Genomic DNA, 16369 nt, shown 5'->3' on the forward strand with positions numbered 1-16369 from the left:
CCAAACTGCTACTTTTACAAAAAATTGCAATAATACAGATCATTTTTTCCAGTCCTTTTTGCACAAAATTTATTTACAATGTATACATAAATGCTCCATGATGGGACTATGGAAAAAAAAATGCACACATGACCGATGCTCTGCCCAGAAAGAAAGTCAACATAGTAAAAATAAATCTTCAGTCCATGTTTCGAGCTGCATAAAACAGGAGGTGATGTACAAGGTGGTGGTTGCTGCATGGGGACAACGATGCTCCGATGTGACAATTAGGCTTCAAATACACTGCCTTTCCGTTTCCATGCTTCCTCCTACCAGTCTCCTTAAGACACTGCCTGCAACAGCTGATTAATCATTGTTGATGACTGCAGTTTTTCCCATCCTTCCCGATTTACATCTGTTCAGGCCAATTCAAATATGGTGAGTAAATGAATTAGACATGCAAATTCACGCCCGGGGCTAGAAAGAGAGAGAGAGACAGCGGGAAGGGGAAGAAAGGGAAGAAAGGGAAGAAAGAGGGAGAGAGGAGGAGAGAGAGAGAGAGTGTGCATGGCTGAAATCCTAGGATAGAAGAAAGATTCTTCTGCCTGACGTAGTTATTTTAATGCTCTAAAAATCCCGCAAATAAGCCCTTTCTGTCATTTGCAGGATACGTGTAAGGCTTCTTTTTTAATGTAAGGAGGCTTCTGGAGGAAGTGAAGAGCTATGGAAACAACACACATAGTGTGGAAAAATTTCACATTTTTTTTAAAAAATCTATAAGAAACAACGTAATATGGATAACAGTATAATAGCATTTTACAATATTCCACTCTTTGTTCTCTTAATGTCTTATATAGGTATCTAGCATGTCCCCGGAAGTTGACCTCGGTCGGTGTTTTTCCTGCTTTTCAGGGTCCCTGTGAGGAATAGGAACGTTCCTTGGTCCAAAGCAGCCGCCAGGAGAGCCGGGGCTCCGCAGCCGGCAGGGTGGCGCGGCCGGCGCGGCGGCGGGCGCTCCCGCGGGCTCCCGCGCGTGGGCGTCCGTGGCGCGTCCGCTCGCGGGGCCTCCGTGCGTCGGCGTCGCCGCGGGATGGGGGTGTCCGGGAATGTAGGAGTGCGCGGGGGGCCGGGGCGCGGCGGGGGGCGGCCGGGGCGGGCGGCAGCTCGGCCGGCCGCGCTCGTGCCCATCGGGCCGCCGCGGGCGCGTGATCCCCTGGCACGCTCTGCAGCCCTGCGGAGACACGAGAGCGCCGCGTCAGCCGGGAGCGCGAGGGGCGCGCGGACACGGGCGCCCGGGGCGAGCTGGGCCTCGCGGGCCGGGCGGGCGCCGCGACTCGGTACCGCGCGCCCGGCGCCCGCGAGGCCGCACAAAGGCCTCGCGCCGCGCTGAAACCGATAGGATTACTGCGGGCGACGGCTACGGCAAACCTGCGTTCCCAAACGCGCGCATAAAGCAAACGCGAGGAAAAGGAAGAAAAGAAAATCGATAGCGGTTATCAATTAACTCCTTCCCCGCGCGCGCTCCCGCCTGCAGGAAGGAGGCGCGGACGCCGCCAGCCTTGGAGGGCTCGGGCGCACAATGAGCGAAACTGGGCCTAAAACAATGAAAGCGGCCGCTCCGCGCGGGCCCTGCCTTCTGCTCGGGTTGCTGCCGCTGATGGGAACTGACAGGTGGATTGTTTCGGAGAGCTATAAGCTCCATAATCACCGGGGCTGAAGGCAGACGCTGCTGCTAAGGAGGTTCAATTGGCTGCAGTTCTAAGCAGCGGCGCGCCGCGAACGCCGCGGACACCTTGGAATCAGGTCTCGAGGCCCTCGCAGTGAATAGCTGCTTAATCTAGCCTAAAGGAACATTTTTGAACTAATGAAAATTGCTTATAAAATATACTGTACTCACAGCTCTTTAATCAAAAAAGATGATAATATTTTTTGTAATAACCTATTAATTTAATTGGTCACGAAGCATAAAATACATCATTTAAATTTAATTGACCCAGAAACTAAGAAACAATATTTAAATTAACTAAGCTAGAAATTTCCGCGGTGAGGTAATAAGGCCGTCGCGTTCCGAGCTCGGGGGGCTGTTTTCACTGCGATTCGTTCGAACTTATTTCTGACTCGCACCCACCCAGGACAACTCCCGTGGCCACGGCCGCTCCGCGCACCGCGTCCTGCGGCCGGGGACACAACACAGGTGCCCAGGGACTGCTCTTAACTTCGGAAACAAAGCAGAAAAACAGAACGGGGGCTCAGCTAAACATGCTACCAGGGCAGCTTTGTTTGCTCCTTTTTAAAAAAACACAACCAAAAAAACCCAAATTTGTATAGTCTCCTTTTTTTTTTTTTTTTTTTTTTTTTTTTTAGGGGAAAATGCACAAGAGTGAAGAAAAAAAAAAAAAGAGAAAAGAAAAAATCTGGGACAGTTTTTCTAGGCTTTCTTCACGAGGCCTGCCACTGAAGATTGCATTAATGATCTCTATTTTTGTATACTGAATAAGTCAAATCCATTTGTCACACTGCAAGTGATGGCATACTTAATTTGGATATAGTCAATTAGCCTGGGCTAAGCTCCATAGCCTGCTGTGCACACCTCTATTTTGTATTCTCTCTTTTTCTTTTGCCACACGTAATCCCATTATGATGGACAGACAAAGAGAAATAAACTTGCAAAAAAAAAAAAAAAGAAAGAAAAAAAAAGGGGGGAAAAATCAAAGCTGAGTCGCTCGTTCTTCCAAAAACGTTAACTAAGTGAAGCTGGTGTTTATTTTCCCTAAAAGCCGTCTCTGTTTGGCTTTTTTGGTGTCTCGCAGGTTAGCGGAGAAACGTAACTCATGCATCAACTGCGCCTGGACAGATTTATGACACTTTGGGGACATGCTCTTTCCTCTCCCCGCGCCGCCGCCGACCGCTCACATTTTGCAAATCAGCCCGTTGCCAGGACAACGGGCTCTTCCCTCCCCCCTTTCCCAATGTCCCCCTGCCCGTCCCCGTCAGCGCCGGCGGTCCCCGTGCGGCCGGCGGGCAGCGCGGTGGCACCGCGCGAGCCGCCCGCGAGGGGACGGCAGGCACGGGGACGCGCCGCGACGCCGGCCGTACTTACGTCCCCCTGGCTTTGCCACTGGTGCCCTAGGTGGCGGTTACATGTAGTGCCACTGCCCCTCCATGCCCATATTCATGCCCATTCCGCTCATGGGTCCTGCAGGGACAGAAGAAGGGGAGAAGAGGCCGGCCGATGAGCATGGCGGGCAGGACGCGCGGTGCTGCAGCGGCCGCCCCGGCCACGCGGGCACGGGTGGCAGCGGCGACGGCTCCGCGCGCGCCCCGTGCTCTTACCTGGCGCTCTGATGCCCATGTGCTGCTGCCCGTCCATCACGAAGCCGCCCATGGGCTGCCCGTCGGGGTTGTACGGCGTTCCTTGGCTCACTGCAAGGGCGCACAACACGGCGCGTTACCGGCGCACGCGCCCCAGCGACCGCCCCACCGCGCCGCGGCCGGGGCCAGCGGCCAGCGCGGGCTCTCGCGGAGGGCAGGAGGCCGCACCAGGCCCTGCGTTTTGGGGCTGGCGGGCCCGTGGCCTGCTCGCCTAGCGGGAGGCCAGGGCGAAGCTCGCAACGCGCACGAGCGTGCAGCGACGAGCCCGGCTCCAGCTGCCGCGGCCGCTGACGTCAATGGCGAGACCTGCCGAGGAGCCGGATTTTATGGCTCGCACGGCCCCGCTCAAATCTCAGTGTGTTAAATTACGTCCGGGCGCCTTTGTAAGAGCAAGGCCCGAGCCATGTGCACGGCGAGGAGCTGCCCCCGTGGCCGGAGCACCAAACGTGTCCCCCAGGCGGGGACAACGAGCGGCTTCCACAGCGCGGCCAGAGGGAGCAAGGCCGAGCATGGCCCCCTGTGGGTAAATACCCACCGAGAGCCGGCGGCCAAGGCCCAGGCATGGGAAACGCACCGGGAAAAACACCCGCTGTCCGGGAAAAGCCAACAGGAGCCCCCAGGGAGGAGCCCCGAGACAAAAGGCGCGGGGCCAAGTGCCGCTACCTGCGCGCCGGGTTGCAGCGGGACATGAAACGGCGGCTGCAGAAGGAAGCTGCCCGGGGTTATTAAAGCACATAAAGTTCTACCTCACTGAACGGCTTTGAACTTTACTGAGTCCCACAAGCGCTTCTGACCCCTCTGCCCTTTTGACAGGTAATAAAGTTTACGGCAGTTCCCCACCAAGCCGGGCACCGGCCGCTGGGAGCACAACCAGCTCCCAGGAATCCCGGCTGTGCTCGGGGGCGCCCGGCGCTCAGCAAATTTCGGTTTCTTTTCGGATTTGAAACGTGTCTCCTCCCCCAGCTCGAAACGCTGAGTTGTGACGAAGCGATTAGGGACCCTGGGGCTGGTTCGAGGGTGCGTTTGGCCCGCGTGACTCGAGCTTGGCTCCTGTGGGGGACTTGCCTGCTCGGTTGGACTGGTCTATCATGGGCTGAACTATTCTTCTTCTCGCGTTAATAAACCTGCAAGCAGACAAGAAAGAGGAGAGCACGTGGTTACTGGAGGGGCCATGCGCCGGCTGCCAGCCCCGCAGGCCACAGCACGCTCGGGCTGCCCGAGCCCCTTCACCCCATCCCGCTTTCACCCCCAGCCCCTTCCTTGGGAATCGGACACGGCGCCCGCCTGCTCCTTCCCCCACAACACGGGGAACCAAACGGGCGAGGAGGCCGCGACGCTCGCAGGGCACCCGCTGCCTCGCCGAGCTGGCGGCGCCGCTGCCTCGCGTTCCCTGGCTCCCTTCTTGGCTTCTGACAGCGCTTGCTACCAAAACCTCCCCTGCCTCCCGCATCCCGAGCTCCGCTTTAGCGCCCGGGCACGGGGTGCCGCGGCGGGGCCCTCCGCTCCGCTCCGCGCATTCCTCGGAGCCGCTCGGGGTGGGCCCGGCTCCCCCGCCTGCCTCATGCAAAGCCGAGGGGTCGAGGCGAGGTCAGAGCTTTACAGTAATTGAATTTATAATCCTGTTTTCTCCAGCTAGGCCTGACCATTTACAGCAAACATCTTGTTAAACTGCAATTACGGGACTACTGAAAATTCCCCACCAACACTGAAAAGAAGAGCTTCTGAAATAATAAAAAAAAAGGCAGAGTCTTCTGCAAAAATACTTATGAGTGGCCCTACTCCTTGCCTTTTTTTTTCTTTTAGCACTTAACCTCCGTTTGCCTCATAGCTGTTATTCTGGGGGGAGGAAAATGTTCAAAATAAAGATGGAGCAAAGCATGGAGAGAAATCACAGCAGGGCCCTCCACACGGGGCGTTCCTACGCAAAGTCACAAAAGCGTCACCCTAAGAACGCCAGAAGAACTTCTCCTGTGGCTTCACCTCATCAGAAAAGGAAGTAGGAAACACGGGGGGGAAAAAAGAACCCCATCATGATTCTTATTTTCAGAGAAGTCTTCCAAACCCGCCTTCAAAGGAGACAAAAATTGAGCAAGCAAGGAAGCAAGCAAGCAAGCAACGCATTCCTCCCCATTGACTTGCAAAGGAAGGAGGACCACCCCGGGCTCCGGCCGGCTCCCAGGAGGTCCCAGGAGCTCCTGGTCTCCTCCGGAGACCGGCCCAGGCCGCCAGCGGCTCCTGCGCGCGCCCCTCGGAGAAGGGAAAGGCCCAAACTCCAGCATGGGGTGTTGCGAATCAGTTCATCATTATCTTGTACAAACCGTGACAATCCCAATCATGTGAGCAGAAGGTTGGACTAATTCTCCTTTCTCATTATAAGCACAGGTGTAGCACAAGCAGCACGTGAAATAAGCAATTAAAAAAACGTGCTTTTTTTCCCCCATTAGCTGCCTTAGCTCCATGACCAATTAGAAAATTGCTTAATATCTGTAATCTGCATTTGCAGAAAGCAATTTCCAGAGCCGCCCTGCCAAGTAAAACAAGCGGGCTGCACCCCGGCGCCCCGGCCGCTCCTGGCGCGCGGGGAGGCCGTGGGGGCCGCCGCGAGGAGGGCCCCAACCCGCCTGTGCCAGAAGGTTCCGGCCAGGCCGCTTCGCCCCGCGCGCGGCTCCTCCGGCGGAGCCCACGCGCCTTCCCCGGCGTTACCCACGCAGGGGAAGCGCCCCCATCCCGCTCCAGCAGCCGGGGCTGCTCCCGGGACGTTTTCCACGCGGCCCCCGCCCCGCGCAGCCCTGGGAGCCGCGTTCTCCACGGCGCTGCCCTGCGGAACAGCCCTGTGTTTGGACGGCTTCGGGGGGAATTCAGACGCAGGAACATTTCCCTTCTGGGCAAAGTAATAAAATGACATTCTTGCTCCTCCCCCTAGAAGTCAAACGGAGGTCAGCTCCCCATCCTTGTATCTGTTTAAATAAACTGGTCCAGCTGTTTGTTTCCAGGATGCCCTTTAACCTTCTGTCCCATCCTCCCTGCCTTTGTAACACAGCACTTTACTTTGCATTATAGTCCCCTCCAAACTGCTATGCATTGAAGAAGAAAAAAAAAAAAAAGAGAAAGAAAGAGAAAGAAAGAAAAGGAAAGCATTCACTTTCAAGTCTCCTCCCGCATCCCCAACCTGGAATTCATAAGAACCCATCAGATTAAAACTATTAATGTCTCTTGCCCTGGGAGAGCACAAGGCGCTTCTCCACATTTATAAACCACTTTCCGTGACTCCTTGCTAGCAAAACTGTAAGCCGGCCACGGCCAGGAAGACCCGCAGCCATAGGGAGAGCTTCTTCAGCCTCTCTGTTTCCTTCTTTGACGGAAGAGCTTTCCATGGCGATGTGAATTTCCAAAATGCCCTTTTGAAGCAGTACCAGCAAAAACGGAGGGACAAAGAAGTCAGCAGAAGGGCTCTCCTGACCCCTCCTCCCATACGTGCACATCCACTGCTCTTTGCGGGGCGAAAAACCCCTAAAGCACCCTGATTTTTAAAAATACAGAGGAACCAGGGCCTGAATCAGAGTGCTTTCATACTCAGTGCCCCTCAAATTCAGTTTTCTCAAAACACGACTCAGCGTTAAGCACCCCCCGCCTTCGCCGTGCGGAGGGGAGCACCGTGCGAGGGGTAAGGGCACCTGTAGAAGTGCTCCATGCACGGGCACTCTGCACATGTGCAGGGCTTCCTCCCCCTCCAAAAAGCAAAAGCGACAAAACGGGGTCTCGGGGCACACGGGCTGCACCGCTCTCCCGGGCCAAAGGAAGCGGAGCCGCTCCTGCGGTATATGGACATATACATGTGTGTGTGTGTGTGTAAATATTTTTGTGCAGAGGGGAGGATCTGGCCCAGGAGAGACGTTTGAACAGTTGGGCAAACACGGCCTTTCGGGCCGCTGCTATTTATTATTGTTGAAAGGGAACTTCCCCGCGCCCCTCTGGGCTCCGTCGGCTGCGCCGGCAGAACCTCCCCGGCTCCACGAGCCCCTCTCCGGGGCAGCGGCGCACGCTTGGCCTCCCAACGGGACCGCTCGGTGCCACCGTCCCCACGGGCACCAACACCGGCCCGGGGCGATGCGGGAGGCCGACCCTCCTCCTGCTGGAACAGGCACGAGTTCCTGCTTGCCAAAGCACAGAGCGGCTGTGCAAGGCGGCTGTGCAAGGCTCCGAGCGCTGGGCCATCCCGGCCTCATTTTTGGAGAAAAATGCCAAGGCAGCCCCAGTCCTTCGAGCTGGCACATCATTCACCGGTAACTCCCGGGGCTGCCTTGTCGTGTGCGTCCTCGCACCGCTCCTTCACCCAGCAGCGAAACAACCTGCTCCCATCACCGCTTAATTCCTCGGTGCTTAACTGGCTTATCTCTAATAGAAACAATCTAAATGAAAAAGCGTGCCATAAACACTGATTCTGGGTTTATTACACCTCGATAACTGCTTTATTCCTTATTTCGAAATATTTCCTTGCATATTTGTTTTCCGTGGCTTTCTAAAAGGAGTCAGTTAACATATCGGAAAAAGAAAGCCCCGGGAATTACTTCACAGGCTGCTTTCAAATGTTGTAAAAGCCGCCTTAAAAATAAATTAAATAAATAAATAAGCTCCCTCTGCAATTATGAACAGCAAAAATAAGTGCAGACTTTTGAATGGTAATCACATCTCGCCATCCCTGAAATGAGAAAGAAACGCTAAAAGAGCTCTTAGAGCAGTTATTAAGGAGTCCTGCTCCTGAGGTCAGTCAGTGAGCTTAATGACCCCTAACTACCAGTCATTAGCGAGCCCTGCTCTCTGTGCTGCCTTTATTGGGGAGGAGGAGGAGGAGGAGGAAGCAAGCCAAGGCACGGCGGGATGGGACGGTGCAGCCCGGCGCAGACCTCACCAAGCAGCCTCCTCCCGCGCAAGGAGTGGGGTGGCCCCCGAGCACCCGCTCCGGCCTCGTCCCCACGGAGCCGCTGCAGGGCGGGAAGGGCCTCCGGAGCCTCCTCCCTCGCGGAGCGCGCACGGGGCCGGCGCTGCTGCGGGACAGTACTGAAGAGCAGGCAAATAAAATACTATGCAAAACTAGTGATGAAAAACCACTAATTAGCTGACAAATTTGATGTAAAGCACTAATGAGAGCCATGTGCGGCTCTGCAGCTCGGCTTTAAAAATAGCTCCTGAGCGGGAGCACGAGTGCGCGACCCCGGCGCGGGCAGCGCGGGAGCTGCGCGCACGGCCCGGGCCGCGGCGGCGGCGTCGCCCGCTCGAGGGACAGGCCGCGGCGGCGGCGGGGGCAGCGCGGCTCCTTCCCGCCACGGCAGGCGCAACGCGTCCAGGGAATCCTCGGATGGCCGCGCGCCAGCGGCGCCGACCTCCGTCCCGCGCGGCTCCCGCTGGCCCCACCATCGGCGCGGAGGAGGACGGAACGAGCGGCACTCGCTGCCGCTGGGCACCTCGAGCGCTCGCTGCGGGTGCCACAGCCCCGCCGGGTGACATGGCCCTGCGCTGAGCTAAACCTGCCGCTCGCTCGGACACGGCCCAAGGGCTGCTGCTGTTGGGAGCAGGAGGCCCTCGGGCTGCAAAACCTTGCGGATGTGGTGGGAATGCTGGATTCCAGCACTCTTCCCAGCAAACACAACCTGCCCCAGCCGTGGGCACCGCACAGGTCCTCGCTCCATCCAACGCTTTTAGCCGCAGGGCTGCGGGTCCTCCAGAACAGCAGCTCCCGCATCTGGCCGGTGCTTTACGCGAGTCCCCGCTCGCTCCAGGATCTGCGAAAGGCTCCGTCCGGTCCCCGCGCTGGATCCCTGCACGCTGCCCTCTTCTCCAAAGGGCCGTGGAAACAAGGAGGCAGCAACCGCACGGCGGCCCTCCCGCCGGCAGGACGAGGAACGAGGAGCGTCAGCAGCCACGAGCGCCTGAGCAGGCCCTGGGGAAGGGGCCCCGTGGAGGAGGGCACGGAACGGGCCTCGGCACCCGCGCTGCGATCCGCACACGGAGCGAGCCCCGCGCCGGGGGGACGCGGGAAGCTGCGATCCCTGCGCCTTGGTGTGCGCTGCGAGCGGCACCTGTGAGCTGCTCCCACACAGTCCTCGGGCTTTCTGCTGGTTTTGCCTTTGCTTTTTTGGCAGGAGCCACAAAAGACAGTCATAAAACCACAGCCCTGAATCACAGCCACGCGGCCATCCCCAAAACACAACATCTTGGCAACCTCCCCACTGAGACACCTTTCCAAACGCTGTCCCACAACAACCCCTAACAACCTGCTTCCTAATCACCTAGACGGAATTTTCCGTTAAGTAGGGCCTTAGCTTGTAATCCTGTTCCTTGTGGCGTTTGATGCCGGGAAGGGGAAAAGATAGCCCCAGAAAATGGTGAAAATGCCACGCGCTTGGGTAGCTTGGAGGAATGCCAAAAAGCGCAGGAGCGCGTAAGGCCCGGGGACGCACAGGAAGCACCAGGTGAGGAGCACCGCGGGGCGCTCCGGGGCTAAGGCCCATGAGGACGGCACAATTCCCATCGCTGCATTTCAACCACCACGCTTTATCATTAGCCAAAAAGCCACAAGGACTACGCGGCCTGGGCAGAGGGAAAATAATAATAACCCATGAAACTGTAACATGACCTAGATTTTGAGGAGGACTGCTGGAGTAATGGGTTTTTTTTCCAGCGGTATCTGCTGCTGCTCCTTTTCTTTTTCAAAATAAGATAGAAAATAGGCGGCTCGTTAGCTCGCTGGCTGCCCCGACAGCCATCCGTCACGCGCGCAGCATCGCTGAGGAGCGGCCGGGCACGGCGCGCCCTCCGGAGCGCGTCCCCTCCATCCGCCCGGCCGCGGCTCGTTCCTGAGCGCAGGAGGCGGTTGTATCGGAGCAGGAGGCGGTTGTATCGGAGCAGGAGGCGGTTGTATCGGAGCAGGAGGCGGTGGTATCGGAGCAGGAGGCGGTGGTATCGGAGCAGGAGGCGGTGGTATCGGAGCAGGAGGCGGTTGTATCGGAGCAGGAGGCAGCGTGTGGCCCCTTCCCGCCCCGGGCCGTGTTCCCGCGGGCTGGCGCGGCGGCAGCGCCCGGAGGGCCGCAGGGAGCGCGGAGAGCAGGCCCGTGCGGGCAGCGAATTCCACAGCGGGAACGCGCGGGGAGCCATCCGGCAGGAGCACACCGGCACCCGGCCCGTGGAGCCAACACAGCGCCGCTCTCCTGCTTTTATGATATCAAGGGTGCCTTTTTTTCCCCCGATAAAAGCCCCTCTTTTGCTAAGGACGGACCGCGAGCCCTTCCCTCTAATTCCTCACCCAACATATTTGCACATCCCCAGCAAAATCGGGCTCTTGTGCAGTGACAGCACCTGGTGGCAAGCGCGTCCCCCCGTCCCCCGCCAGCTATTTGCTCAGCTTTTCTAATAATACCTTGGCTGCCTGGCAGCTCGCCAGGGCTGGCGACGGCAACGTGCAAGCTAAACATTTTTCGCCTGATTTCAATATTTTCTTACGAGTAACTATACAGTATTTTACCTAGTGAGCGCTCCTGATTGCTGTAATTTAAGAACAGAGGAACGGGCTGCAGATGTAATATTATTATTACAATTGGCATTCAAGGTGAAAGGCATAACAATTAGCTAAGACTTAGTGAAAACATAAATGTAAAAATCTGCTTTAAAAGCCCTGCACATGGCACGTTTAGAAGAGCTAATTTACCGCACAGACTCGGAATTGCTCAAACGGCCCAACAATTCACCCAGCAAGAGGCGGCTTTAGTGCTGCTCTTGGCGTTTCAGAGGGGTCTTTCTGCGGGGAGGCAGAGCGTGGTTTTCACCTCACAAACACGCGCTGCCTTCTGCTTTGCAACGACACACACGGCACGCGTGCTTTGGGCGCCAATCACATATATTCTCCCCTCTTCTATTTTTCCTGCTTTCACATGTACTCCCCTTAACCAAGCAGCGCTTGACACATCTGCAAACGTATTAATCGAATTACGGGGAGCAGAAAAAGCAGAACAGTCTCCAAAATCTGAAGCTCCCTGATTAAGCTGGCACTGCCGAAGTTGAGAGGATAATTTGTGAACGTTTTAACATTTACAAGTAAATAAGTACTTGTATTTACTGTGTCTGATTACTGAGAAAAGTATTTGTTATGTTATTACACAGATTCAAATTGCATCTTGACCTTTTCTGCTTTAATCTGTTTACTGCAACAAGCAGCAGCGACAGATAAGTCTGAAACGCGCGCGAGCCGCTCGCTCTCGGGGAGCCTTCGCCACGGGCCTCCTCCTCCTCCTCCTCCCGCACTTACCCCCAGACACGACCCCGCTGGCCAGCCTAGGAGGCCGCGTACAGCACTGCACCCAGAGAGCTGGGAGCACCGAAGGAAGAGCCGTCGCGCAGCCCGCGCGGGGCGCCCGCAGCAAGGATTAATCCCGCTCCAACCCGAGCGCCGCCGGCAGCTCCGCAAAGGCAGCGCTGAAGAACGCGGGGGAGACGGAATATTGACCGGCCCGTGCCCTAGATCCCGCGGGACGGCTGGGAGAGCCGCAGGGGAGGAGCCCCTGGGCGAGCTGCACTTTGCCAGGCTCCGCGCGGCGAGACGAGCGCCCCGGCGGCTCGCGGAGACCGGCGGCACGTGGAGCTTGTACCCACAAGGGAAGGTTTTCAGTCTTCTTTTTGCAAGACGGCAGCGGCTCCCTCTTCCCGCAGCAGAAACACCCAAAGCAGAGGGTGTTCCATAAAGCAGCACGGCTGATTCACAAGCAAAACCGCCGCCGATTCAAAAAGGGGGAAAAACTCCCCTCGTAGATGACGGGACTACTTAAGAAAGAAGCAGAAAAGCAGCTGAGGTGAAAGCCGTGGCATGGCCGGGCAGGTGCCTCTCCCGTCCCCGCATTCCCCCCCGGCGCCAAGGGGCGCGGGGCCCCGTGCAGGACGCACGTGAAAAGCACCATTTTTCGGTAAAGCAGGGAGACCCCAGCGTGCGACCAGCGTGTACTGTGAAGGCATCCAAAATATGACAAAAAAATTGTTCAAATGCTTTCAATCTGCGGAAAACAAATGCTCTCTTCACTGGCTTCTCTGTGGCAAACTTATAATTCCATCCAGAAAATCCAGCATTCCCAGTCTGGGCTAACTACCATGCTACCAGACATGAGTTTGTGTTTTTCATGCACATTTCATGTATTCCCACATGCTGTGTTGCTGCCAATAATTTATGACTGATCTGCACCCAGCCTGCCCTTCAGCATTTCATTTAATCTCTGCAGCAGTGATTTACAATGACTCATCATTAATACAAAAATGTACATGTGTGTTAACAAGTTTTGAAGAATCTAAGGAGGAAGGCAGAATTTTGGGGAAGTTGTGGCTGAATGACTTAGAGGCAGCTGAAGAAAGGCAAAGCCAACCATAAACGAGACGCTGCAGCTCCCTGCAGCAACCCACCTGGGCAGAAAAGAACGCGTTTCTCACGCGTGGCACGCGGCGGGAGAGGGAGCGGGGACAAAGCGCCGCGGAGCGACGGCGGGGACCCCCGGATCCGGGTGTGGGTGACAGGGAACCCCGGATCCGGGTGTGGGTGACAGGGAACCCTGGATCCGGGTGATGGGGAGCGGCAGCGGGAACCCCGGATCCGGGCGCGTGTGTTGGGAAGCAGTGGCAGGGACCCCTGGATCCAGGTGATGGGAGGAAGTGGCAGGGACCCCGGATCCGGGCGCTGGTGATGGGAGGAAGTGGCAGGGACCCCTGGATCCAGGTGCAGGTGACGGAGAGAGGCAGCGGGGACCCCGGATCCAGGTGCGGTCAAGCTCGCTGCACGCCCAGAGCGGGGCTGTTTGCTCCGCGCTCCCACACGGACGCGGCCTCCATCTCCCCGGATGCCCGTTGGGGACACCAGGGCTCCGGGGGTGTCTGTGCCCGAGAGCCGCCCGCTCCCGAGGGCTCCGTGCTGCCGAGCCTGGAGCTCTCCACGGCCCTGGCGCCCCGCACGCTCCAGCTGCCCCACAGAGCACATCCTGACCCACTTTTTCCCCCTTGCACATCAGGATCCCACAGGAACACACCTGGCTCAGAGCCAAACCGCCCCCGCCGAGACAGCACAAGGAGCGCCCCGAATCCCCCGGCTTCACCGCGGGGCGGCCCGACACCGGCCGTGCCGAGCAGCGCGGGGGCAGCGGGGCAGACACCCACCCGCCATCCCGCGCACACCTGCTCCGCTGCAGCTTCCCTATTCCCCCGTTCGGCGCCTTCTGCCTCCCTTTGAAAGGGAACGCGTTTCGCACGCACTTAAGTATTGGGCTATTTTTCCCTCTTTATTCAGTGTCTTAAAGGGCTTCAAAACGGATCTGCCAGGGCTGCTGCAGGGTCAGAGCCATCGATAACCCGGACAAGCCGGGCCGGCGCGAGCCCGCCTGCGTCGCCCAGATAGTGCGCTCCGTAAATTAATCCTCCAAAGGCAAATATATTGTAAGTAGCTTGTTATCTGCAAAGTACTGAATTGAAGAATACGCGGGATTATATTGACAGAAATTACATTTTCTGTAATGGGGTTTAATATATCTGCGATCTCTCCCATAGGCTCTGAGCCTCTCTAACAGAGGAGGGTTTGTTAATGTAGGTGCCATGGACATCGAGACCAAATTTATTCACTAAAATGGATTAGGCCATGTAATCAGAGCCTCAGTAATATTAATCTCTGACACTTATTGACCGGGAAAAGATACTTTTGTCTGCAAACTGGTGTTCCTCCCTCCTTCCTCCCCAGCAGGCTTGCTGTTTGCCTTGGCCATTTTCTGGGTATTACTTCAAAGAGGATAAGGTTTCCCATCATAAACGCTAATCTAAAAATATTAGGACAATTAATTAGATACACTTAGTTTTACAAGGTATTAGATTGCAATACACTTCAAATAGGACACTCGCTCCGACACAGAGGCAGAAACCTCCGTTCTGATGCAGCAACAAAGGGAAATCAATCAAACGCGCTCCTTCCTTCCCAGGGGCTCGCCGCTTGGACGCTCGAATCCCACGAAGCCGGCGCAGCCCCCGGACGCCCCGCGGACACCGCGGCCCGCGCGGGAGGCGCCAGGACCCCCGTGTCCCCCGTGTCCCCCGCCAACGCGCAAGCCTTACTTACCAGTTGTTCACTTGCAGTATAGTGAGCCCCGTGTCTTGTGCCAACTGCTTTTTCTGTTCTTCTGAAGGGTACGGGTGCTATAAGACACCAAAATAAATACACAAGTTTAAAAACAATGTTTCCGTCCCCTGCATTTTATTTCAAAAAATAAATAAATAAAATAAAAACAGAACCGTGACATCTATTACCGAAAGGTGAAAATGCTGAGGTGTGTCACTCTTTTGTAATTATTAATGGGCTACTACATCGTTTAATTAATGGCAGTAAAAGACAAGCCAATTACAGAGATTAGTGGAGTGGAGAGGTAAGCGCCGAGGCTGGCGGCAGCGCCTCGCTCCCCGCGAGGGAACCGGGGCGCTCGCCAGGCCCGTGCTAAAGGCGCCGAGCGCCGCTCGCGGGGTGCTCAGTGTTAAAATCAAACCCCGATTCAGTTTCTTGGGAGAACTCGGTGGCTTTCTCAGAAAATTCCCTTCTGCACAAACAAGTTGCTGAGAACATCGGCACAGCGCAAAGGCCGCGCGGGCGGGACGACGTGGGCAGCGCCATGTCTGCCCATGAGGAAAGGGCCCCGCGGGCGAAGGCAGCGCCTCAGCAAGGTCCCAAAGCCCCAAGGGGCTGTTTCCGAGCGAGGACACGGTGCAGCCAGGCCTGACCCGCCGCAAGACCCTTCTTTGGGTGAGCGCTGCGGCCCGACGGGCCATCGCGGCGCCAGGCCCCGGCCATGGAGGCGCCAGGCCCCGGCGCACGGCGCGGTTGGAGCCGCCTGCCCACAGCGCTGCCGGAGCGTCCTCGGACGCGTCCGCCGGCAGAACTGCGCGAGGGACGTAACCCAAAACCCTGCCAAGCGCAGGGATTTAAAACCTCGTAAAACCCAGTAGCCTCACTGCTATCATAACTATTTAGCGGATTTTATATATTCTTGTAAACAGCCTAATCTGAAATCTAATGGACGGGGTACGTGACTGAGTAACTTCCCCTCACCAAATAGGGATTTTTTGCCCTAACTCTGTTCTCCCGCCTGGTCAGTCCGTTTCAAAGGGTCCTGCGTGCTGCCTGGCCTCCAAAGAGGCTGTGCTTCCAAAAACAGCAGCAATGGAGCGAAATAGGTGAATATATGTGTGCGTGTATATATGTATATGCATTTTATACACACAGCTGGCATCTCAGAGCACCTCTCATTCTCTTAAAAACACCGTTTTGTGGTGCTAAACCCACAGATAACCCACGCGTCTCCAAAGCCCTCTCTTTCCTGCCTGTTCATGAATCCCCCAGAGCTTCAGCACTGCAAAGTGCTGGAGGAAACAGGGAAGGGAACTCTATATTTTTACAAAGACTTTGCGTTGCAGACATGCAAAAACGCAGTGACGATTTTGTAGCCTACGTTCTATGCACGCTCCTCCCCAGCAAACAGCTGTACTTGACTCGTGTCCATCCACCCACATGGTACATTTAGCTTCTTTGAGAAGCTCCCAAGATTTGTAACTTTTTCATCTTCATCGCTCCACTCCCCCTTTGTTACTTTACTATCAAGCAAGGACAAAATTATTCCCTTTTTTTTTTTTCTCTTATTTCACTTTGCCACCTTCCATGTGATCTAATTTTAAGTAATTGAACAAACTGTGTCTAATTTCATGCAGCAAGCAATAATTACCAGACAGCCTCTAGCTATTGGAATTGCGAACTCTGTCTCCATTAAGCAATTTCCAATTGTTCTGCACTTTTTTTTCCCCCCAAATAGACAAGACCGGATAAAATTAGCCACCAGAATAACACAGCCACGGTAAAAATAATTACTTTAAAAGTCCCAACCCCAAATTCTTTAAATTGCGGTATGCTTAAGGTCATCGGGTTGCTTTTTTTTCCATAGCCCAGCACGGCAGCGGTGTTTAA

The 16369-nt window shown here is 56.0% G+C and overlaps 1 protein-coding gene across 4 annotated transcripts in view; it reads right to left on the reverse strand.

Moving 5' to 3' along the window:
* Positions 1–1071: 1071 nt before the first annotated feature.
* MEIS1 (Meis homeobox 1) overlaps positions 1072–16369 on the reverse strand; it is a 70708-nt gene continuing 55410 nt past the window's right edge. For 3 of the 4 annotated variants that reach the window (XM_088521279.1, XM_088521280.1, XM_088521277.1), the window contains 5 exons: positions 14480–14556; positions 4417–4475; positions 3313–3402; positions 3080–3175; positions 1072–1210 (listed from right to left, as the gene is read on the reverse strand). In XM_088521279.1, coding sequence (XP_088377405.1) covers positions 3117–3175; positions 3313–3402; positions 4417–4475; positions 14480–14556 — 285 coding nt within the window. In that variant the 3' untranslated portion in view covers positions 1072–1210; positions 3080–3116. Of the gene's footprint in view, positions 1211–3079; positions 3176–3312; positions 3403–4412; positions 4476–14479; positions 14557–16369 lie in introns of all 4 variants that reach the window. The other variant, XM_088521278.1, reaches the window with a different exon arrangement.

The sequence above is a fragment of the Tinamus guttatus genome, unplaced genomic scaffold (genome assembly GCF_059628265.1).
Source record: "Tinamus guttatus ecotype Peru unplaced genomic scaffold, ASM5962826v1 Tinamus_guttatus_pri_ptg000116l, whole genome shotgun sequence".
Classification (NCBI taxonomy): Eukaryota; Metazoa; Chordata; class Aves; order Tinamiformes; family Tinamidae; genus Tinamus; species Tinamus guttatus.